The sequence below is a fragment of the Microtus ochrogaster genome, chromosome 10, assembly GCF_000317375.1.
Source record: "Microtus ochrogaster isolate Prairie Vole_2 chromosome 10, MicOch1.0, whole genome shotgun sequence".
NCBI lineage: Eukaryota > Metazoa > Chordata > Mammalia > Rodentia > Cricetidae > Microtus > Microtus ochrogaster.
This window is the reverse complement of record NC_022016.1, coordinates 6,766,398-6,791,108: the sequence shown is the minus strand read 5'-3', so window position 1 is coordinate 6,791,108 and position 24,711 is coordinate 6,766,398. Positions and strand designations below refer to the sequence as shown.

General features: G+C 45.0%; 1 protein-coding gene across 1 annotated transcript; it reads right to left on the bottom strand.

Annotated features, from left to right (window-relative positions):
* Positions 1-306: 306 nt before the first annotated feature.
* Positions 307-24,432, bottom strand: Tnfsf8 (TNF superfamily member 8). The gene is made up of 4 exons (XM_005352600.2): positions 24,223-24,432; positions 13,333-13,375; positions 2,964-3,035; positions 307-701 (listed from the first exon to the last, which is right to left on the bottom strand). Exons 1-4 carry the CDS (start codon positions 24,430-24,432, stop codon positions 307-309), a joined length of 720 nt encoding a protein of 239 aa, XP_005352657.1.
* Between the last annotated feature and the right edge of the window lie 279 nt (positions 24,433-24,711).

Sequence of the window (24,711 nt, the reverse complement as noted above, 5' to 3'; positions counted from 1 at the left end):
AGACCCTGAGTTTCAGGGGGAGGAAAAAGGTTCAAGATCAAACAATGAATTAGTCGTTAGACTGGAGCTACCCGGCTTTTTCTAGAACCCATGTGAGTATCTGTCCACATGCTATATCCCTTCCTTCCTCTCCATCTGAAAGAGACTTCACGTTTCAAGGCTGTGTATTTCCCAAGGACAGAAGGAGAGTACACTAATTCACACACTTAGTTTCAGTTGCACTAACTCTCTTGCTGCCCACATTTGGACAGATGAAGAGCTGTCTGGCAGACAGCGTTTTTCTACCTGAAGGCCAAGAGCGACTATTCAGTCTGAACTACTATATAAGAAGATGGACAGCACGTTTTCAAGAGGAAAAGTGTTTGTGTCCACGTACTGGAAGTTATCCACCACGACTGATATGGTGGAGTTGACCTGTAAGTAATACAGCAAGAACTGAGAGAGATTCTGGTAGATGTTCTCGGTTTGAATTCCAGACTTGCACACTGTTACCAGTGCCTGTTTCTTGACCGTGGTATTGACAAGAAGCTGCAATGTCAGGTCCACAGAATGATTGGAGCATTGCACTAAGAATTGCAGTTGACAGATAATGAAGTACCAGCCCGGGAACTGGACTACCAGGCTTCCATCCTGGTATCCGACTCCATGAATGTGGCCGTCTTGGTTCCATGACAGTTTGGTACTGTTGAGCTGTTTTGACACTGGAACGATAGAAGCAGAATTATTACTCAAATGTTAGGTACAGGCTGGAAAGCTGTTGTTCAAGGTTCCCGCTAAACAACCGTGTTGTCTAGAACACCACCCCCTGTACCACACATTTAACATCTTCTGAAGTACTCTTTCTAGAATATTCTTTCATAGCTCATTGTTTCTATTTAGGAAGGCACAGAAAGAACACCACCTGTCATTTTTTTTTTGTTTAATGCTCAAAGCTGGAGGGCTGGATCACATACAACACAGTGCAGGAAAAGGAAAGACCTAGCAGGAGGGTTTCCTAAAGGAAGGAAGCACCTACAGATGGTTTTAATTATTTTCTATATGATTGTTGATATTTTGTTTTTTTTTCAGTGTCTATGTGTATATGTATATATGTGTTTGTATTAGATCCATGAATGTCTTTAAGTGCAGGTACACACATGTACAAGTGTGTATTTAGCCCAGAGGACAACCTTGGGTATCAGTCTTAACACACTATGTATCTTGTTTCTGTTTTTTCCCTAAAGATATATTTGTATTTGTGTGTATGTATATGTATGTGTGTGTGTGTGTGTGTGTGTGTGTGTGTGTGCTTTTGGAGACCAGAGGTGGACATAAGATACTCTGGAGATGGAACTCAAAGCAGGTAGTTTAGAGACATCTGATGTGAGTGCTGGGAACCGAACTTGGATCTTCTTGAAGAGCAGCAAGTGCTCTTAACTGCTGAGCCATCTCTCTAGCCCGTTGCCTTGTGTTTTTGACACAGACTTTCATTGGCCAGAATCTTGCCAAATAGATTAGACTGGTCAGCCAATGCGCCCCACGGATCCCTTGGCCTTGCCTTGGCAGTCCTGGTACTGTAAACATGAGGAACCATGCTTGGCTTTTACCCCAAAGTCACTTCCCTGGCTCCTTTCTCTTTTAGACCTTGCCTACCTGGACTGTAGTTTGCAACAAGGTCTATGCTATTGTGTCATTTGTCATGAATGAGCATTTAGTGTTGACTACTCGTTTGATAGTCATTAAAGATGATGTCAGAGAGGTGACACTCAATATTGTTCAGTTTCAGTATTGAGTAGCCCAGGAGAATCTGTTAACTTCTGCGTTTAAGATAAAATCAAAGTATGATTTGTGCATGCACGAAACTGTCAACAATGAAACCCATTATGGCAGGCAATTGACATATGCTAATAAAAAATAAGATACACCTTTTAAGTTGGTCTGAAGTTTCGAATGTACCCTTTCCTTAAAGGGCAGGCAAGCTTCCTTGCACAGGCTGCTCACGTGCACAGTGAGAGGCCTGCCACATAAGACTGTTAGAAAGGCAGAGAATCAACAGAGCCTCTAAGCTAAAATGTTTGTGTGAAAGCCACTTCTCTGAGTCCTAACAAATGAAAATTAACACTGACTGGTAAAGGTGTGTCCAGACCTGGGAAGCTGGTGTGCTAGTTTATGTTGATTCAACACTTTCTCTTGCTGCAATTCAACTGAAAGGCATGAACCAATCTGACTGCAAAATGGCTGTTCAGAGAATCTTGGTCATCTCTTCCGTAGTTCATTCTTTCATGCTCTAAGTGCCTCTTTCTTGCTCATTTACAAGGGACTCTCATCTGAAGGACACGGCAATATGCAAACAGGCCCTGTTCTAAGGAGCTCATTAAGCTGTCAGTTTGAGGACCAGTTTTGTAGTTCCCCTGAGAAGAACTTGGAAAAGGTAGAGATGGAGGCTGTTCTTTCTTCACACTGGGGAAAAGACTGAGAAGACAGGTGCACAGCTGTGGGGATTGGGAGAAGGGAGAGGTGATGGAGGTGAGGGACAAAAGAGTCTTCAAAGGCCAGGTAGGAGCACAGACGGGTGATGCAGTGGCTACCACCTGCTGAGGGAGCTTTTGAACGTCTGTCCATCTGTCTGTGGCCATATCCACTCACTATACAATTCCTAACATGGCTTCCTCCATGCTCATGGTTATCTATTTATTTTAATTGTGCCACTGAATTGTGCCATTTCTAAACCTACAACTAAACTTTTTGTTGTTGTTTTCAGAAAATGGGGCTAAGGAAAGAAGAATCTTGTAGCTTTGGAGAGAAATACTCTCATCTTTTTCATCTAAGACATTCAAATTCAATTTATGAAAAGTATGATGTGAGCTAAGAGCACATGCGTGGGCCAGGTTTTGCTAGAGGACTCTAACTGCGTCTTCTGGGGTAGAAATCGGCACCGGGCATGGCCTTTGCAGGGTTAGATTTTTCTGTCTTTGGTTACTGACCTTTAAGGTAGGCCCATGACTTCTTGAAGGGAGTTCTTTTCAGGGTACATAAGAGGTCTTCCGAGCAGTTTCCTACAAACAAGATCAGGTGTGAATCATCTTGTGCTTCTCTGGGGACTGCAGGCAACCATATCCTTTGCTGTGACCCTCGGAGATGGCCATTTACTACCCTGTTTGTGGGATTAAATGAAAACAACTCCAAGCTTTGGTTTTCATTTTTCTGTTAAAAGGCTTAAGATTTTCACATTTCTGGAGTTTATTTTTTTATTTATTATTGCTACTTGGGTTGTTATAGAAGATTATGGAAGTTAAACAATTATGATCCGAGTTGCCATGGTGTACTGGGCACCATTTCTGACAGTCCTCATGAAAGGTGTTATTGGGTACCTCTAATAGGTGGAGGGAGCCTCATGTCCTTCAGCCCAAACACTGGTCTTCCCAACAGCAACACTGATTGAGCTATTGCTACCCAGCCTGCCGTGTGGACACTAGACTCAGCTAATCTGGTTCTCAGACTAAGCCAGGATCAACTTTTATGAAGACACTCAAGGACATTCTTAAGTTTAAGTAAACAGGTGGAAATGTGAGGATTCCCTACATCTGTCTCATTTTAGAAGATGGAATTATTTCTTTAGGCAACCCTGCTAAACAACAAAGAAAAAAAAATCCCTTTCAATTTTAAGAGGACAGAGCAATACTGGCATTTTACAGGAAGCCTCCCATCTGGGGCTTCTTTGGTTGAGGCAAACACAGTATTTGTGTCATTACAGCATCTGAGAAATATAAGTATTTTTAATATCTTCACTAAGGATGATAGCTCTTTCTTATTATAACAAGCTATTTTGTATGATAAGAACCGTTATACATTTTTTGTAATGACTTATGAATTTGATTTATTTTGAGCAAATCTCTTCTCTTCTTTGGGCCCTGGCGCTCCTATCTGTAAACTGATGCTGATGTCTTTTTGATGATGTCATCAGAGATAACCTCTCAGTCCAGCCATTAGAGACTAACAGGCATAAGCTCATGCACTAGGGCCTGTGCCCTGCTGTGCTTTCTTATTCTGTCTCTGAATATTATGAGCACCCCGCCCATCCCCTTGTTTTCTCTGCCCAGATTTGAGAAAAATCCCTGGAACCTGAGAGTGGTTCAAAGTTGAGCGAAGAGTTCCCTCTGCTGTCTGAGCAAGTTCACTACCAGAGGAAGCCCCAGCAGAAGTGGGGGCAGTGTTCTTCCCCATCTGCTCCTGCCCCACAGGAGCATGTGGCTCTGCAAGAGCTGATGGCCAGCATTCTTTCTCTAGACCCTATCCATGCTCATCATCTAAGCCATTTTCTTGTGAGGCCTGCTGCCGCCCTGCACACAGACATGAGTGTGTATAATCAGAACCCCGACCCCAAAGTGTGATATTTGAATGGATTGTGACTGCAGATTGTAACCTTGTTGTCCACTGTAATCTTGGAGGTTGTGGAACATCAACCAGAAGGAAAAAGAGAGGTGCAAATCTGGTTCTCTTTGCTGGTAACCACTCTCTGATTTCTGTTACCTACAGCTCCCACGAGTGGTATTCATGACTTCTTGGGTTCTGACTCCTCCTTATCTCTCCAGTTACAGCCTGTACCATCCCTCATCCCCCTTTACTCTGTGTCTTAATAGTAAACAAGGTCACCATCACTACCAGCATCATAGCTAATGTTGACTATTTTTTGTGGTACTTTGTTGAACACATTACAGCCATAATTTCATTTCATTTTCACAATTGTCCTGTGAAAGACAGTTTATAGTTTATAGTTGTTTCCATCATGGATATAAGAAACTCGAGGCTTTAAAGGTTAACTTGCTTATTCTTAGCCACACAGCTAGTTGCTGGTAGGCTGGAGATTAAACTCAGCCAATGAGACTCTAATGCCCAAACACATTTTCTCCCACCCATTGGAATTTGGAGGCTTGCTGGTTCCCCAAACAACCACATAGATATGCTTCTGCCTGAAGACCTCCCGTTCCTGCCCCTGGAATTCCTTCCTCCGTCAAGTCCTTTGAAACAACCCTGGCAGGGATTGTTGTTTAGTCTCTCTTGCTGCTCAGGCAAGAAGACCCTTTCATAAGCATTTGCTGCGGGGGTCATTTCTTATCTCCTTTGGTAGGTACCAACTCAGTCAGTACTTGGAACATAGGTGGTGAGCAGGGATGCTTGACTCGTCCCCACCCCCACAGGAAGAACGCTGACCACACTCTCACAGTTCCACCAGTTGGGACCAGTTGGGACCAGTTGGGACCAGTTGGGACCAGTTGGGAAAGTAGGACTCGCGCCCTTGACCAGAGTCAGGAAGTCACATAAAAGACAGGCTCTAGCTCTCTTGTCCAAAGGCCCCTTCATATCAGGTGGCTTGTGGTGACATTTGCAAGAGCTGAGCATCTACAAATGGATGGTGGCAGAAGTACAAGCCCAGGCTTGTCTTTCACACATGCAGGGTTTTTTTCTTTCTGCCCCCCCCTTTGGTCTTCACGTGTATAGTGGGGTAACCTCAGCTGTAATTCTGAGAAACCCAACGATGGAAAAAAGCAATCTTATTTTGCATTTCCTGAAGTCAAATGGCAGGCATTTTTAAACTTTTCTTAAAGAATCAATTCATGCTAAAGGAGAAACGTGGCCTTCTCCCTCTAAGAATGGTGTTGCTGGAGCTGGTTATCAAGGGAGTCACACTGTTGAGCTTAGGAAGACCTCAGAGGCAACTGTCTGTCTTTCACACCTGGACATATTGTCAGAGAAGTAGAGAAACAGATGCTTGGTGAGGCCCAAACGCCAAAGATCTCAGTGGTTTCTGAAGGATTAAAAAGCCCTCAGCCAGTGACTAACACCCCTCTGACGCGCTGTCTCACACATAGTGGTGGACAGACCTACACCAAGTACACCCTAAGTTATAACCCAAGTCAGAGAGATGCAAGCTTGAATATTTGGCCATCCAGGGCTGATCAAGGACTGGGTAGGATGCTTTGAAAGTCACAGGACTCTTGTTATGACCTACACAGTGTTATGTGGGGTACCAGCCATGTAGCTCAAGTCTCATCAGCCTGTGACTCAATGATAAGACATTGTACAGTGGATATGAAGACTTCTAGAGGGGACTCCATGCAGCAGGAACCCCACAGGGGCCCTAGAGCTTTGAGGATTGGCTGTCAAGACTGTGAATCTCTGTTCTCTGCTTTCCCAGTGAATATGAGTCTAGAGGGGCTTAGTTTGAGAAATAGAATATGAGAACTATCTGGACATGGAGGCTAAATTGATGGGTTGGGTGTTGGGATTCTGGGAGTTTCTCTTTCTGATTGTATGTTCCTATCTAGATGGAGAGCACTGTAGACTGAGATCTGGAAATGCCTTTCTAGATGATTCTAACAGACAGACCTGCTGTATCTCTGCAGTGCTGGTACCGATGTGGGGTGGCGGGGGGCTGGGAACTGGGGCCAGAACGTCAGTTCTGACTCTAATGTTTGTGCCTGCTGCTCTAACCCCAAGTAGGAGACCATGTCTGCACATGTTCAGATTTTCAGAGCCCCAGGGGACAGAAGAGAAAAAAATTCACCTCGGTGGCAATCTAAGTTATGAACATTCTTCTTCTGTAAGAATTTAGTATGGTTTTTGAAAGAGAAGCTGCCTTCAAGAGGCCCTGTCCAAAGTTGGCAAGCACATCCCTTCCATGCTCCCAGTGTTGCCCCCATTGCACGCTAGTCCTAGGTCACAGAGTGAGTTATGACAGAGACAGGATGGGAGTCTAAAACTGCAGATTCTTTGGCTGGCCAATCTGTCTTTAGACCACTGGGGACTCCATAAATGTCTTGGGAATCAAAGCGTTCAGATTGATGGAGTTGGTGCTTTGTGTTTTTTGTTGACAAGTTCTGACTTCTAGAGGGATGATGGACTAATCTTTTGCTTTGGAAAACTGGAGAGAAAGGTATGTCAACGATACCCCAGTGTCTCCTTCCCCAGAGAGGAGGGGAGAGAAGGGGGTAGGGATGGAGATTGCTGAAGGTAGTGGAATGGACTGTGCACTGGATGGTAAGGATTGTGGCAAACTTAAAACTAGACCCTGTCCTGGAGAATTTATAATGCTGTGCCCAAAGGGTCAAGGGAGGGGAGATGATGGATTTTATGAGTGAGAAGATTGAGCCCAGAGATGCGGAGTTTGGGGACCTCACAGCAGGTGAAAGATCACCAGCGCTGGGCTCAGAACACTTGCTGTCCTCACTCCTAGTGCTGGGCATGTGGAACAGGGATGTTAGAGGAAGAAACGAGTCTGCAGCCACTCCACACAGTGCAGCTGAAGTCTCAGACACAGCTGGAGGGAGGGGCTGGGAAAGCAGCCCTGGAGCCTTCCCTATCCTGCAGTGTGGGAGAATGGCAGAAGAGAACTTCAAGTCTGTGTTCAGAACCGGGCCAAGTCAAAGGTCAGGGTAACTGGGCTTTCTAGTCAGATGATATGTGATCTAAATGACAGTCAGCTTATGCTCTGCAGAGTCTCTCCTGTTGGGACCAGGCAGACAGCACTTCTCAGAGCACATGTGATTCCACTGAAAGCTCTGGTTCCGTTTTTCCCTTTCCCGGATTTCAGCTTCAGTACCAGCAAAGTTAGGACAGCAACAACACAGATCTGGGGCTGATGTGACACACATCAAGATTACAAATGGCAGCCGGCCCAGCACATGGCTTTCAGAGATACTGCAAATGTGAGGTCCCTCTCTTCCTGTCTCTTGTTACCTCAGCGCAGCTCTGTGGCACTGCACGGTAGAGAGGACTGGCTAACGAGACACCATTAAAATGAAACCCATGCAATTGCCTGTCAGATTAGACTTTCTAGATTCTGTAAACAACTGTTCGAGGCTTTCTGATACTTTTAGGGAAGTATAAGGACTTCTTGGAAATATTTTAATCTTTGAAGAAACAGAGAGTCCTGTATTTTAGTTTCAGCTCCCTTGGAGAGCACTCAGGAAAGTCCCAACAGCGACATCTAGAGGAATCTCCACTCCAGGAGCATTTGGGACCAAAGCAAACCCTTAAACTGGTGGGGTCAAGTTGGGGTAGGGGTAAAGGGGGTAAGTCATTTCACAGGCCTTAAACCTAACCATTTCCTTATTGCCACCAGGCCAAGAGCATTTATGATACAGACATAAAGAGCAAGTAAGAAGCCATTTGTAAAGGGCACATGGCTGATGGCTCTGGAAACCCCAGATAAATAGAACGCTTATTGTTGAACACAGAGAAAACAATGGTTAAAAAAAAGGTTGAAATCAAGTTGGAATTCGCATAAATCCTGTGAAGGTTTTTGGGACCTGGAAGCCTTTTAAATCCCAAACTGTTGTGGCATGTACGGTAAATATAATCGACTCGGGGAGTACTTATCTGGAGCTCGTATACAGTGAAGGCAGGTTGAACTGGCATTGTTGGGGCCTGTTGTTTAAGGATCACCCTCAAGTTCTTCTAACATTCTAAAGAGCCCGTACAGTGCTCAGCTTATTTGCAATGAGGAAGCACAGAAACACTCTGAGAAAGTTAGACTTTGGCTCAGACATGGGTCTGAATCCCATCCTGGGTACATGCTATCTGTATGGCTTAGCACAAGCATGTGGGCCTCTTTGAACTGTTCTTTCTTCTCCAAGGTGAAAATAATATACACCTCAGCAGCTGGCCAGAGGATTGAATGCCATGCGTACACCACTGGCCCTGCTATCTAGCTCACACTGATATACCACACAAACAATACCAAGCAGTTGGTTCGTCTTCTCTGGCCTGGGGCCTGGGCTACCTGCTGGCAGGGATTCAGGATCACAGATGTTGTATCTGGGGCTTGAACTGAGTATAAAAAGCAACCAGTTTGAAGTCTAGGACTATCTGCCCTTCTTCCTCCTCCTTCCCCCTCCTTTGTTCTCTTTAGGATAATAGGACAAGGAGACATAGCCGCTGGGTTAGAGATTTGCAAATTGCATCTGCCAATTTTAGCATCAAATTTCAGCTTTTCCACCTTCTTCCTGTTCTCTCCTCTCCCCTGCCCTGCCTGTATTCCCCTCCCCCCTCATTCTTTTTGGGTGTGAGGATTAGGGAGTGTGACTTTAGGACCTTCTAGACTTGAGACTCTCCAGAACTCCATTGCACTTCAGTCTGAAGGGCTCACTCCCTGGGTACTTTTAACGGATTCCTGTTAGCTCTGCCTTGAGTAAGAGGAAGTGGCTGTCGGAGTGGGTTTTAGGGAGAGTGTTCGGACTGCATGGAGGACAGACAGTCTCCTTGTGGCCAGTGCAGAAACTGGCTGAAAGGCAACTTACCCCTGCCCCCACCTACCCGACAAGCTGAGGGAAAGTGTCCAGCAAAGGGGAACAAAGTAACAAACTGGAGACTCGGGCCTTCTGAATACAGCTCCATCCCTCAGAGTGGAGCTGGGCCCCTGCTCTTACTTTCTTGAGAGGAAGGGATTGTGAGGGAAAGGAAGGCTGGCACTCTGTCATCTTTGTCCTTATTGTTTCCGTATGGTACTTTGCCATAGACTGCCCGGGTCAGTGGTGTCCTGGGGAGAGCCTGGTCAGCTTGGGTGCTCAGGTTCCTCACCTCGGGATGGCTTTCTCACAGGGCCCTCCCCATGCAGTCCCTTTGGACGCCCGTTTTCCCTTTGAGTCGCAGAGGCTGGGGAGGCAGTTTGCCAAAACGTAAAAAAAGCCAACATAATGAAATGGTCAAACAATCCTAGGATAGCTATTCAATTCGCAGATTTTATATTGGAAGCAAAATCCACCTGTCCCATGCTTCCGCGGTATGGTTTAGCCATGAGATAAAACCTCAGAAGTGGGAAACACAAGACTCTAGGAGGAAACAGAGTTGCTTCACGTTCCAAGCCAGGACTGTAAGAATGCCATGTTCTGGTCTAGTTCTTTGTCATTGGGGTCCATTTTCAGCTGGAGGCAGAATTTAAGCCAGACTGGATAGTGAGCAGAAGGAATCCCCAGAACCTGCATTTAATGTCTGAGTTTCCTTCAGGCTTTCAGCACCTCTGAGTCCCATGAACCACACAGCCTTTGCAGGGAAAAGATATCTTTTTCTACCGACAGGGATGGAATCAACCCAGGTCACACGACCTCAAATCTACCCAGAAGCCGCAGTGGCCCCCTGTGTTCCAGAACTTAATGACAGAGTATGCTATCTTTTGAGAAGTTCCTAGTGGCTGGAATAGCTTCTGCCCTACAGGGCAGAGTCTCAGAGGTTTCCACAGTGTCACCCGCCGGGAGACATTGTGCTGTCCCTTGCCGCCATGTTAGTTTTTTTGCATGTCTCAAATCTTTCTGCAGACATTGCCATACAAAGAAGCAAGGCTCTGCTGGAACTCCTGGGAAATCCAGGTAAATGGGGCTGCGATCTGAGATTCAGACTAATAAGCCCAGCTCACAAGGAACATAAAAGATTCTAAATTCTATGGAGGCAGAACATTTGACTATGAAGTGGGGCAGCGATGCAGGAGCCTTAGTATGTGGAGAAGGTAGGGTCATTTCATGGAACGTGGGAGAGCAAAGCATACCAGACGGATGCTCTGAGGTTCAACGCAGAGGAAAATGAAGATATAACTTTGCTACACTTCATGTTTATGGTAGGCTCCCTGCAGCAGGAACTAAACCCCGTGAGAAGAATATGGGAACGGTTTGCCTCCCAGGGCTTCTGTTTGGCCATGTATCCATCTGAGCCCTCAGAATGCCCCACAAGTCTCAAGTGGGGTGAGTTTGGGTTGGCAGTTGCCTGGGGCCTATCCTGGCCAGGAATGGCAAGTTTGTGGTAGGACTCATTACCAACATGGGTGTGGTTTTCTGTGGTTTCCCTGTTGCTAAGGATATCCTGTGCCAGGGTATTTCAGTATGTCTGCAGAGCCTGCATCCCAGGCTCCGGTCACTGCTAGTTTCCTAAAGCTGGGAGATTTACAACAGCTGTCATGACTGAGGGCTCCCCACCCTCGTAGCTTCTGTCCTTGGGACAAAGCTCATGACACCCCAAGGATTTCTTTCCAGAAACGATGGAACATAGGTCTTCCCTGCTTGGGATGTCTCCTAACAGTGTCCCCCTTTTCTTCTCCTCCTCTTTCCTTTACAAAGAAGGCAGTTTGCTTCCTGTTTATGCTGAAGCCCAGCTTGGTAGTGAAAGAGGCTGTGGCTTCAGATTTTCTTCAGACAAGTGTCAGGCTGTTTCCTTCTGTCTTTGTATACAGGACAAGAGGGTTCTAGTTGCAGGAAGTGTCAAAGAACTCTGCTACTGTGTGTGTGTGTGTGTGTGTGTGTGTGTGTGTGTGTATTCCTGTATGTATATGTGTGTAGAGGTCAGAGGTCAACACTGGATATCTTTCTCAATTGCTTGCTGTCTTATTTTTTAAGACAAGGTCTATCATTGAACCTGAAGCCTTCTGATTTGGCTAGACTGGCTGGTTAGTGAGCCCCAAAGATCTTCCTGTCTCTACCTTCTCAGTGCTGGTTGTAAGTATACACAGGTGCTCCTGGTTTTTCTGTGGACGACGGGATCTGATGGAGCTTTTACATGCTACAGTAGGCACTTTACTTACCTACAAGTCTGTGCAGCGAGCATTCTTCCCAGCCCCAATGTCAAATACTTTAGAATATTTAGTAGTGATGTTTGGAGAGGAGAAAAGATGTTCCTAAAGAGACCTACCCTGCTGGTGGGGGGAGCCAGATTTTGCCCTCGGATGTTATTCTTTCTCCCTCCCCTTGCTACTATGGCTGCAGTTTGCAGAGCTAAGGCAAGATGTGCATTAGAAGTGGGTGTCAGGGGCAGAGTGAAGCAGGGCGCTCGCTCCTCAGAGGGAGCCTTGGGTTCTCACAGTTGTCACACTGTGGTCTCTGGCATAACCCCATGCCTGTACTCTTAGCTCTTGGGGCTGACTTTGACCTACCCAAAGGAAGTAGGGAAAAGGGAGGGTATCATCAGCCTGTACCACAAATATATATATATAATATATGTACACACACACACACACACACACACACACACACACACACACACACAGCTATTCTGGTCCCTGGGTCAAATCCAACCACTGCTCATTCTGTAAATGAGTTCTAGAGGGAATGCAGTCAGGCCTGCACAATTGTTTGTCTCTCCTAATCACGGCAAACTGCAGGGCTGATTTCAGTCAAGATGAGAAGATGTGCAGAGCCTGTAATATTTACAATCTGGATCTCTGGAGACAATGTCTGTGGTCTCTGCACTTTACCTCAGGCATGGGAAATGATATCACATTCTAGGGACTAAGTGACTTTGGCCAAAATTGAGATATTGTTCATCAAGCTAAGGTTATTTATTTGTCTGAAAATATTCAGAATGCTTGTCCATCCAGGGCTCCTTGCCCACACTTTCTAAGTCTCCAGTTGGATGCCCCGAAGGAAAGAAACAATAACTGCAGTGCTCTTGGTGTAAGACCTGCATCTGTTTCTCTATGTCCTCTGGTCTCAAGGATGCCCAGGATCTCTACCTGGTGTCTGGGAGGGACTTCATACCTATCCTGTCTGCTTCCCTTTCCTCTCTTAGTTCTGTGGGTAATTATCTGTCCTCGCTACCCAGGCCTTGAATGTTGTGGGTGGAATTTAGGTGGGGACTGACGTTTTGAATGTAGAGAAACTGGGAGACATAGACGTTTTTGTGTAGCCCTTATAATATTGAGCAAGACGCTTTCTCTCTCTCTAAGTCTGATTTGTCTTTCTCTGAGATATGACATTAGATAGGTGATCTTGAGTTTAATATTCAGTATTATCTGAACTCTGCATGTATGCCCTTAGGGACTAGTAGGGACAATATGCTAATCAGTAGCTTCTGTGGCTGGTAATGTAGAGGGAATGAGTCTGTTTTCATAGGTCTTCAACGTCGTTAGGCATTTTGGCTATTGCCAGTTATTTGACCATGGCTATCTATATGCTGCTTGTGATGCCAAGCAATTGGCTCCTCTAGAACCAGAGAGATAAGCACAGTAATTTCTGTTTAAGGGAAGTGTAATAGACTTCCTTGTGGGACATACAGTTATATTAAATTGTTTTTCAATTTTTCAATAAAAAAATTTCAACATGTTTCTAGCTCTAAATACAAGGTTGCCTTGTGTCCCTGCCAGAGTCCACAGCCTGGCTGCACCAATGGTGAGTTTTGTTAGGCAGGTGGGAGGTTCTGTGGCTAGGCACAGTGATCGGGAATTACCCAGATAAGTCAGAAGCATCAGCTCACCCAGCCCCACCTCCATCCGCCCCACTCCTATTGCGGACAGTGATGGCATTTCTTGTAGATAAGCAGGCACTGCATCTTGTGATGGCATCTGAATGATTCATCCTAAATCTGAGCTCTTACCTCCTTTCAGGGGAACCTTCTCAGTTGTTCTGGGGGTAGAGTCCTGGAAGGGAAGAGAGGAGCGGAGTCAACACCCACATCTCACAAACAAGAAACAGGACAAGATGGCTCGACCAGGGGTACACAGCAAGTTCACGGAACGCAGGCCCACAAGTGAAGCTTCCACCTCCCGGTAGAGAGCTTTCTTCCTCTCCTCACATGTGACTAGTTTTCCCCTTAAGTCAACATGAGATCAAATAAAGTCAATAAATATATGCACTTTTTTCTTTCCATATTTGGTTCATCTCTAAGTGTTGTGAATATACATGGAAAATATCTTTCTACTTAGAAGGTTTTTTGGAAATTCTGTATTAATTAGTGTTTATATTCCAATGATTGTGATGATATGGTAATAAACTGGTTCTCTGACCTCATGGATTTACTGCAAGTTTATGTCCAACTATAATGAACAACAATTTATAAATATGTAGCACGAACAGAAGTATATTCATTCACATTGTATTGCATATGATTCTTTCTATAATAATCATAAATGTCTACATAGATTTGATATAAAATGGGTAAGAGGTTGATGGGAACATTGTCTGCTAGAGAGGAAACCGTGCTGGTGGTCAGAGAGGCTTAAAGAGAAAACTCTTTAGCTGCAGTGTTCTGAGAAGGTGGTCCACAGAGATGGAGGGGCACTAGTTTAAAACAGATTCCTCAGAGACTAGCTTTCCAACGTCCCTCACTTTACCTAATGTTAGTCTAGGAGGGCATGAAAGAGATCTTCCATAAAGGAATGGAATGTCACATTTGCCTTTGGACATCTAGGTCATAGTCACCTCTAGTGCACTTCTCTGAGACAACAATGCAGAATAGAAAGGATGAGTATTCACATGGGAAAAATAGCATCCTCATCTCTACCAAGCTGGAAGATGGCTTCTGACTCCATGGGACTTGCCAGGTAAGGGCTGATGACCATTTGGGGGTACCATTTTAATTTATGTCCCCAGGAACCCCATCATTCTCCTTCTGTGGACACTGTTATCTGAGAAGTAGGTCTTTTCTCTAGTCCAAAAGGCGGCGCTCAGCCTGGGAGGCCTTGAGAATACAAGTCCTAGTGTCACACTGATCTGGAGACAGTCTATAAATTTGGGCCTCAGTTTTTCAGGGGAAGGGATGGGAAATTGACTTTGAAGATCCCTTCCCCCTTCTTGTTTTCTGATTGTGTTTTTTTCCCCTGAGAGTTCTGAACAAGGATAATACTGTTTTATGTCTGTGATTGCACGATCACCCATATGCTTCTTAGGAAAAGCTGACATCACAAAATTCCCCTTTATGTTGTCTCTGTCAGACGACAGGCAGCATTTTAAAACTTATCAAGCAGCTGACTCAATACTAAGCATGACTTTCGATTGACATGAAGTTCAAACACACGAAGAGAGGAGTCTCCATTTAGATGAAGCCTGACGTGACTGAATGCACCGTGTGCCCTGTATCCAACTAGGTACCTAGAGTGACTGGTAGGAGAAAAGACACCAGCAGAGCCACCCCAGGGGCAGAGATGCTAGCGAATCATTCACTCAGCTTTGGGTGACCTGCGGTGTGCACTGTGTCATATAGACACGCTGTGGACCTAGTTTATAAACACAGCCATTGAAGACCTACTGGAAAATATGGAATCATAACTGTGAGTTGTGGCAGAGCTATGAAAGGACCAGAGTGCTTAAAAACAGAATTTCGTTTTTTTTTAATTTATTTATTTATTAAAGATTTCTGTCTCCTCCCCTCCACCGCCTTCCATATCCCTCCCCCTCCCCCAATCAAGTCCCCCTCTCTCATCAGCCCAAAGAGCAGTCCGGTTCCCTGCCTTGTGGAAAGTCCAAGGACCTCCCACCTCCTTCCAGGTCTAGTAAGGTGAGCATCCAAACTGCCTAGGCTCCTACAAAGTCAGTATGTGCAGTAGGATCAAAAACCCATTGCCATTGTTTTTGAGTTCTCAGTAGTTCTCATTGTCCGCTATGTTCAGCGAGTCCGGTTTTATCCCAGACCCAGTCCAGCTGGCCTTGGTGAGTTCCCGATAGAACATCCCCATTGTCTCAGTGTGTGGGTGCACCCCTTGAGGTCCTGAGTTCCTTGCTCGTGCTCTCTTTCCTTCTGCTCCTGATTTAGACCTTGGGATTTCAGTCTGGTGTTCCAATTTGGGTCTCTGTCTCTGTCTGCTTTCATCGCCCGATGAAAGTTAGTCTCCAGGAGGATGACTATATGTGGATTGGTCTGTAAATTCTTATTCAGCAAGTTTGGTTAGAGCTTGGCTTGCCATGATTTCTCACAGGTTCCCAGGTGATGCGGACACTCCTGGTCTCCAGAACAGCATCAGCTTTGAACATCAAGGGTATAAGCAGTGTATCTGGGAGGAGGATCAATTGTATGTGATGGCGGTACAGTCACGGAAAGGAAGGCCTTGCTTTTGCCTGTTAACTGAGAGTTCCTTCTTTCTCTGTAGGCAGGAAAATGCCAAAAACATTGGCAAGGGTTTCTGTAGATTAATCTTTTATCCAGGGTCCAGGGAATTCAGGACAGAAGTATGACTGTTCCTATGGTGAAGAACACGAGGTCTTTACAGCTTCCTCTAGCTACCTATAGTCGATGTGATTCCAGAGTTAACGTGGGAGACAGGCCCAGACATCTTTCAGAACCTCAAGCTAATTTTGTAAGGAAGGATGCCAAGATACTCTAGTCAAGGGCCAATGCTGGGCTGAACTTCTCCAGCGAGTTTCCTTCTGGCTGAGGACAGAACAGTTCATTGTTCTTTTCTCCCTGTTTTGCAAGCAGCTCTTGTATTGGAGGATGGAGAAGCAAAGCCTGAAGGTATGATGACTGCTCACTTCATCAGACATGACAATTATTGTTAGATTTTGTCAGAGATTGTTTAGACCCCAGGCACTATGCTGAGTGCAGTCTGGAAACTGTTTTAATAACCCTTGCCCAGGAATTCAAGACCTTGACTGAGGGAAACGAGAGCTATCCTGCTTAGTGACTTGGCTTCGGGTAAGGTAGGGCACAGACTTGACCTAGATGCAAACAAATGAATACCCCCTGGCTGTCATCTCAGCCCCATAGAGTAACTCAGGAAAAACAGTCACCATGGTTACCAGCCCCTTATACATTTCCTTAAAGATATTTCCTCTTTTCTTTTTTTTTCCATTTGAACTTGAGTAATGTCTTTTTTTTACACACACACACACACACACACACACACACACACACACACATATATATATTTAAATTTATTTATTTATTAAGGATTTCTGCCTCCTCCCCGCCACCGCCTCCCATTTCCCTCCCCCTCCCCCGATCAAGTCCCCTCCCTCATCAGCTTGAAGAGCAATCAGGGTTCCCTGACATGTGGGAAGTCCAAGGACCACCCCTGTCCATCCAGGTCTAGTAAGGTGAGCTTCCAAACTGCCTATGCTCCCCCAAAGCCAGTACGTGCAGTAGGATCAAAAACCCATTGCCATTGTTCTTGAGTTCTCAGTAGTCCTCATTGTCCACTATGTTCAGTGTTTAGCCTCTGTGGGCATCTGATGGGCATTCCAACAGTCCTAGAGTTCTTTCTGTGTAAGGAAAGAATGGTTGTGTTTAGTTTGTCCCCAGGTAAAATGACCCCACCTTAATCGTTAGCTTAGCACTGCTTTCTTCTCTCCTTTCATTACTGTGATTAGAGGGCCAGTGATTTCTGCTCTAGCTGTTGGAGTCACACCAAGATGTAAATTATTAGCAATTGTTTGAAAACAGTGGCTGTTTGAGAGGGACTGCTTTAGCCTTAGAATGTGTTTAATTTGTCATAATTCCTGGAAGCTCACGGAACAAATGTGTACAAGTTCCTGGCTTCCCAAATTTGCTTCTCAAACCAAATCCTTTGTTACTGAAAGTTACCAAAGGCTACCAACGTGTGGATGTTCTAGAGTGAATTCCAGACCCTCTGCCTTTCGGCTTTGTTGTCGTCTAAGGTGGGTCTCTGGCTCACAGCACATGAACATCTCTACTATACATAGGTTGCTCTGGGAGCCAAATCCTCTCTGGACCTTGTTGTATGGCCTTTAACTAGATTCCCAGAATTCCAAGTTGTCTAAGACATAGCGGAGTGACTTAAGGATCACAAAAGATCACAGAGATGAGAAACGTGGTCATACTGGCTGTGAAGGCCAATGACGTGCAGCTTTGCCTCTCTAGATTCAGGCAGACAAAAAAGCAGCATGTTTTCCCAAAACCCAAGGGGAGACTGAATGACAGTCATCGAAGACTGCCAAGGAAAGTGTTTGTCTTGGGAACTTGTGGTTTGGCAGGTCTGAAATTGCTACCACAGTGACTTAATCAGCATTTCTCCTACTTGCCAAGACTTAGCATCCTGTGAGACATTCATGAAACTAGGGATTCTGATGCAGTGTGTAAGCTCTGAGGTGTTACTAGGTCTAGTTAGTCTCCTGGCTACATCAGCATGTCTGAGCCATGGCCCACCCTGTGAGCATCTGGGGTAAGCTCTGAGGTACTACATAGGTCTAGTCAGTCTCCTGGCTATGTCAGCATGTCTGAGCCATGGCCCACTCTGTAAGCGTTACTGACTTTAAGACACGACACAATAGCCAAGTATGATACTTATGATCTTGAAAGGTGGCTCCAAGGAGTTGAACTTGGATTAAGATTAGGAAATCTTCCTGCTTTGAAGATAGAATTGGTACTTTGTGCCCTTGACTTCATCTATCAATGTATTTTGTTATCTAGTTCCTCTTCCTGCTTTGTCTTTGTCTACTCTGCAGTAGGGCCATTGTTCATACTGCAGTAACTCATACAATCCAGTTTGTCTTTCTCTGAGGCATGCATGCCTCCACTCCTTGCCAGACTAGCTGGGTCCCACCTCCACCTGCTTTCATCCTGCTAACGGAGAGCTCATCGTTATATAACATAGCGAGTGAGCGGAAGGAATGACAGCATCTAATAATCTTCCGTCATCAGTCCTTAGGATGGTAAAGGATTCAGGGAGGAATCATCAGAAAATGCCAGCCTGCTGAGTGGAAGACATGTCTTCAGAACGCCACCTCATAGATTACACTCACAAGAAATGTAATTCCCAAGAAAGAGTTCTTCACAAATCAGATGTGGCTAGCTGTCCCTTAATGATGGGACTAAACATATAGCCATATATAACCAGACATATGCCCCTAGCTATGCTATAACAAAACCAAGCATGGGTAAGCCTCAGGCAGACCCAGAACGTATGTTGTTCTACTACATAATTGGCCTATCTCTTGCAGAATAGTCAATGCCACAAAACCAACACTTGAGGGTAGGTGTGATGATGGTTAGCTCAGAGCTTGCCAAATTTTCTTGTTTTTAAAGATGTTCTGGGAAGATTCTTTTTTTTTTTTTTTGTGGTGGCATATGCCTTTATTTTTTTTTAATTTTTTTTCAGTTCTGGTTTTCTTTTTTTTCTATTTTATTTATCTATTTAGGATTTCTGCCTCCTCCCCGCCACCGCCTCCCATTTCCCTCCCCCTCCCCCGATCAAGTCCTTCTCCCTCATCAGCTTGAAGAGCAATCAGGGTTCCCTGACCTGTGGGAAGTCCAAGGACCGCCTACCTCCATTCAGGTCTATGTTCATAGCAGCATTGTTTGTAATAGTCAGAACCTGGAAACAACCTAGATGCCCTTCAATGGAAGAATGGATGAAGAAAGTATGGGATATATATACTCAGCAGTATTACTCAGCAGTAAAAAAACAAGGACTTCTTGAAGTTTGCGTACAAATGGATGGAAATAGAAAACACTATTCTGAGTGAGGGTAAGCCAGACCCAAAAAGAGGAACATGGGATGTACTCACTCATATTTGGTTTCTAGCCATAAATAAAGGACATTGATCTTATAATTCGCAATCCTAGGGAAGCTAAATAAGAAGGTGAATCCAAAGATAAACATATAGGCATCCTCCTGAATATTAACCTTCATCAGGCGATGGAAGGGAAGATTCTTAAAATGAAGGTTTGACTCAGTAGCTCTGGTATGGGGCTAGGGAATCTTAATCCCTTTCTGCGTGTGCATTATTGTGGGTGTGCATCTGTTAATATTCATGAGTCTGAGTGTGAGTGTGTATATGCAGTGATGTACTTGAGGTGGTTAAAGGGCAGCCTTGAGTATCAGTTCTTAGCTTGTGCCGTATTAGTCTCTTTGTTGGTCACTACTGCGTTTACTACCTACTAACTGGCTGAGAAGCTACTGTGATTCTGCTGTCTCTAGCTCCTATCTTGTTCTAGGAACATTGGGTTTACGATTGTGTACCGAAATGTTGGACATGCAAATTTAGGTCCTTGTGCTTGGTGGCAAGGGATTTAACCAATGGGCCATTTCTCAAACCAAGTCTGTATTTCTAAGAAGCTCTCAGGATAATTTATTTATTGATTTGCTTGTTTTTTATTTTTCTTGTGGTATTGGAGATTGAACTCAAGCCTTGTTGCCTATACTAGGCAAGGACCCTAGCACTGAATTATATCCCTAGGCCTTTAAACATTTTTATTTTGATACAGAGTCTCATTAAATTGCCTAAGAAGATTTGAACTTTGTGACCTTCTTGCGTTAGTTTTGAGAATAGGTAGGACCACAGGTATGTGATGCCCGACCCAGTAGGGCTACCCATTAAATCATAATGTTTCAGATTTAAACATAAGTAGTTATCATACATAAGGCAGTGTGTGAGCCTAGGTTGAATTCTAGACTCTCCAAATAACAATAAAACAAAACAGCCACAGAAGACATGGGGATGAAATATGGACTGTATTTGATTGTACGCCATTAGGTAAAATTGCCGAGTTAGCGTGAACTTTCTCCGCTCTAGGAACAGTGTCGTGGTGAATAAAGACGGACAGCAGAATACAGGCGAGTGAATCGCACTGCCTACAGCTTGCTTTCTGATGCTTAGAGGGGCAGCATGAATGTGATGGGTACTTGATTGGTTTAGGTGGAAGCTTAAATGGGCTTTATCGTACCCGTTTTGAACATTTTCCAAAGACCATTTCTAAATTTCCTCAGGTTTAGCTTACATTCTAGTTACTGCACAAAACCCACCCTATCCTAAGCGGAGGTCACTACTCTTCTTTTCTTCCGGAAAATTCCGCCTGAAGCGCAAGTTCATGGGCTTCATTTTCTCAAACTGAAGAGTCCATGTGAGTCTTCCCCTCAAAACCCTGAGTGGGGCTTGGTCCTTAGAAAATTCTCAGCTCAATTAGTTAAACAAATTCTTAAATAGAATGAATCCAAATTCAGGGAGTCACTTAAAAAGTGTCCCAGGGCACTTCATCTCACTTCCATTATCTACTATCGAACAACAAACTGCTAAACAGCCCAGACCTGTCCCAGCTCTCCCAACTATCACCACACCCATGGCAGTGACCGACTTCACTCTCGACCCAGACTCACCCATTCTCTCTCCAAAGAGAAAGGTAGGCTTACTTGCTTTCTCTTTCTAGAGATGGTGTACAATATGTGGAAAGCAGACAACCTGAGACCTTGCTGTACCACTCTGGACGGTGTGTGTGTGTTTGCCTTGGTCTAGAGAAGCCCAGCCTCCTGGTTTAGGAAGCAAAGAAGTGAATAAGGACAAGGGTCCAGAGCTTTTATTCACATGTAAACACCTGTCTGTAAAGTGACAGGGAAGCCAGAGCCATCATGGATTCCTCTTTCCCGGGGGGATAAGAGATGCTCTACTGTAGTTTTTCTTTTGCTCTACTCTGTGAGTTGACAGTTCATCTTGAGTCTGGAGTCTTTCCAAGGTTATGGGGAAAGTATCCATACACTCGAATTACTCAGTCTTTCTTTCTTTCTTTCTTTCTTTCTTTCTTTCTTTCTTTCTTTCTTTCTTTCTTTCTTTCTATAATGATGTAAAGAGATGTGTCTTTTACAATAGACTTCCCTTTCCTCAAGGTAGTACTACCTATGTGGAGGCTGTTAGACAACATTTATTTAGGTAACAAAATATATATTCTATTCCCATGCCTAGGCCTTTATTTATAAGTAATGGTTTGGGAAAAAATGCACAGAGGGCAAAAAGTCCTAGCGGGAAATGGAACAGCCCCCTCCAAGGCACAGCTAAATCACGAAGCATCGGCACAACAGAATGAGATGTGGTTCTACAGTAGCACAAAGCACGCTCTGCACATAGACATGGAGGTTTCTCTAAGATACCCCCAGGTGAATAGACTGACATGTGTATGTTAGGTATTTGTAGATTCTCATATTTATGTAAGACTGCACAGGAATTTGTCCACGGTAGCCGTCTCTGCAAGTACAGGTTGTTGTTAGGAGGACAAGGTGTGAGAAACATTTAATTTCTTTCCCCTTAACTGTTAGTGAGTTTCCCCAAGCAATGTGAATGTATTTCATAATAAATTCTTTGTTAAAGGTAAATAAGTACGGATATTGCAGGAGGCTTTGAAAACATCACGAGAAAACTGTACAAGCAGTGCAAGGACAGAAACTTTGCTAAAGCTGTGTACTCGGTGTCTATAGCAGTGACCTGTACAGAGCAGATAAACACTAAGATTGATGCCTCTGTTTTCCTTTTCTCTCTCCTTTGGAGCTTTCACTTGGAACTTCTTGGTCCTCTAGCCAAGTCTCACGCATGACATGGTTAACTGACCCTTCTCCATCTCCTTTCTCAGACTCTGCTTTTGTCCTGGGGGAGGGCTCTCCCTCACTTCATTCATTCCTTGAAAAGTGTTCCTATTTCTCACTCTGACCAGACACCGATTTCTTCTTGAGTCTGCTGGGTAAAGACCCCTTCACTGTGCTCTCAGGAGCTCCTGTGTATGTCAGCAAAGCGATTCTATTCTCACAGCTCCCCAACCAGTCCCGTGGCACACAGAGAATGGTGTGTGGCCATTACCCACCCGTGTTTAATACTAGGATCTGAGTCTGAACTCTTTGGACCCTCTCCTTGGTTTCTTTGACAGATTCACTGCTGAGCTCCTTCAGATGCCAAGTCCACCTGTTTCCAAAGTCCCCATCCTTCTTCCTACTGGATGTCTCCCTGAGAGCCCAGGCCTGGGGACCTCACATTTCCCCAGGTCCAGTCACAGTTAATATACTAGAAATGATATACACAAAGCATTAGATTCTCTATGCCATAAGAGTTAAGATGGAAAGCCCTAGTCTGTGACGAAGTACCTGCCATTTGGGAAATCACTGCACACCAGAACATAGACTCAGACTGTGAAGTACATCTTTCCATACCCAGGCACAGAGGTAAGTCAAATCGATGCCCTAGAGGATAAACTTCAGAGAGAGAAATGGGAACCAAGACCTTCCACTCTTATGCCACCGTCAGTGCAAGCAGAGGGAACAGCCTTCCCATGGAACAATCAAAAGCAATTAAGCAGTCCCCCATGCCTCTTGCTTAGGGCAGCTGACTTCAAGCCCTGTCCCCTGCCTGGGCTTTGTTTTCTGTATTGCAGCAGCAGGGCAGAGAAAAGCCTGTCCATTTCCACAGCAAACTGGAACACATACTGACTCTACCAGAGCTCCCTCTGGTTCTCACATCACCATCATCACCCTCCCCATCTTGGTTTCCCACCACTCCCAGAAGTTCCACCTGCATCCTCCAGCTGAGGAACTTCTCAAGGCACCACTGCTTTACAACAGCACATTTCTGTGGCCAAACCAGTGCCCAAAGGTTTGTCTAGAGAGTCATTCCTAGCAGGGGATGAGCCCCACTAGCCCTGACAGCCAAATCAAATGTCAACAACACCATTCTTACACTCCCTTGGAAGAGTACCCTCAACACTTCCTTTAAATGTCAGTACTTGATGACACCAAGGCCCGAGTTCTCTCTCAACAGCTAGAAAGTTGCTGAGCCTTTCGTCCAAGACAAAAAAGAGAAGCCAGAAAAAAGTCTAGAAGATTATAATATGATGATGAGTGAGAATTACCAAATAGTACCACACACATTCACACTTGGCCAGGGAGTTGTCTACGTGGGTACCATTCATGCAGTCCTCAAATCCCCATGACTGGCTCTCACCGAAGCTTGTGAGTTGTGCATGTTGACGGTCCAATATTTTCTAGAGGCTGAGTTTCTAATTTTCTACAGTTTGGCTTTTGCCTTCAGTTCTTTTGTCTTACTCCCCTCCCCCATTTTAAACAAAGTAAATCTCCCAAGTCAGCGTGGTCCTGCATGTTGTGTGAGCATCTCAGGGGGTACGGGTGAAAAACATCGCTATTTTCTGTTCCTCCGCTCTGTTTCTCTCAACACCCAAGGCTCTTCAAAGCTGGTGACTTGTGCGGAAGCTTTTGATTTCTTTTGTGGGTTTTAACACTAAAGTACCCAGAGCTCTGGAGGGAGCCTTCGCTTCTCTTCCTTTGTTTTTTCTATACCACAGTTTCTGAAACTTAGCTAAAACACAAAAAACTAAAAACAAACAACAAACAAAACCAACAGTAACAACAAACTCTTGGCAGTAGAGAGGTCTGGGAAGTCCTAAGAGCATAGATTGGGGACATAACCCTAGAAGCAGGCTGAGCATCTTACAGAGGTGACTTCTCTCTGCCTTCTGTAAGGCTCTGCCTCAGCTGGGCTTCCAGCGTCCTTTCTCAAGGCCAGGGTTCCACTCTGCTTTTTTGGCTCAAACATGTCTGGAAATTTTTGAGCTCAAGTCCAGTTACATTCCTCTAAAAAGTTACAGCTTAGTGCGAGGCTCTCATTCCTGTTTCTCCTCCCCTTTCTCTGTTGCAAAGTCTGTATATATGCATAGTTTTGTTATTTGCATTTTTATTTTTTTTGCTCCCAATCTCTCTATTCTCTCTCCTAGAGAAGCACAGATTATAAATAAGGAAAGAGAAGCAAAAACAAGTTTACTCACCTTCTTCTGGACTACCAGGACCAGTATGATCGCCATTGCCACAACAAGGCACACCAGCGCCACGGTGCTGAGGTAGAAGTAGCTGTGGCTTGTGGTTCTCCAGGACCTTGTGCTTCTCCAGGCGCTGGCCACCGAGTCGGGTGGCATCTGCATGGCTGGGGCAGGGGACAGGGCCCCACAGCTGCCTGCTTGCTGCAGCCCTGGCTCCATGCTTTATATAGTCTGCCCCACATCACAGCTTATCTCTCCTCATCTGATTCGATTCTGCCCTCAGCTCTGTTCCAACAAGGATTTTCCCCCTGCATCCTGGATCATGTGATTTGGAAAAAAGCCTTCACCAGTTGCCGGGCAGAGGAACTCTTCTCTGGGGGCGTGAAGCGAAGGGTGGATGCAAGGGTGGGGGAGAGGTTCATTTTTCATTGCCCGGGATTAATTGGAGTGCAGAGAAATTATAGCGAGAGATGATGGCTGATGTCAGAGGGCGGTAGG

Bases quoted from the DNA above. Each gene is read 5' to 3' on its own strand.
- Tnfsf8 (XM_005352600.2), bottom strand. From the start codon at position 24,432: ATGGAGCCAGGGCTGCAGCAAGCAGGCAGCTGTGGGGCCCTGTCCCCT. The intron at 3,036-13,332 runs GTAAGAGCTCAG...TCTTGTTTGTAG, and splicing joins GAAGGTTCCCCTGAAAGGAG to GAAACTGCTCGGAAGACCTC. The intron at 702-2,963 runs GTCAGTAACCAA...CTATCGTTCCAG, and splicing joins GTCATGGGCCTACCTTAAAG to TGTCAAAACAGCTCAACAGT.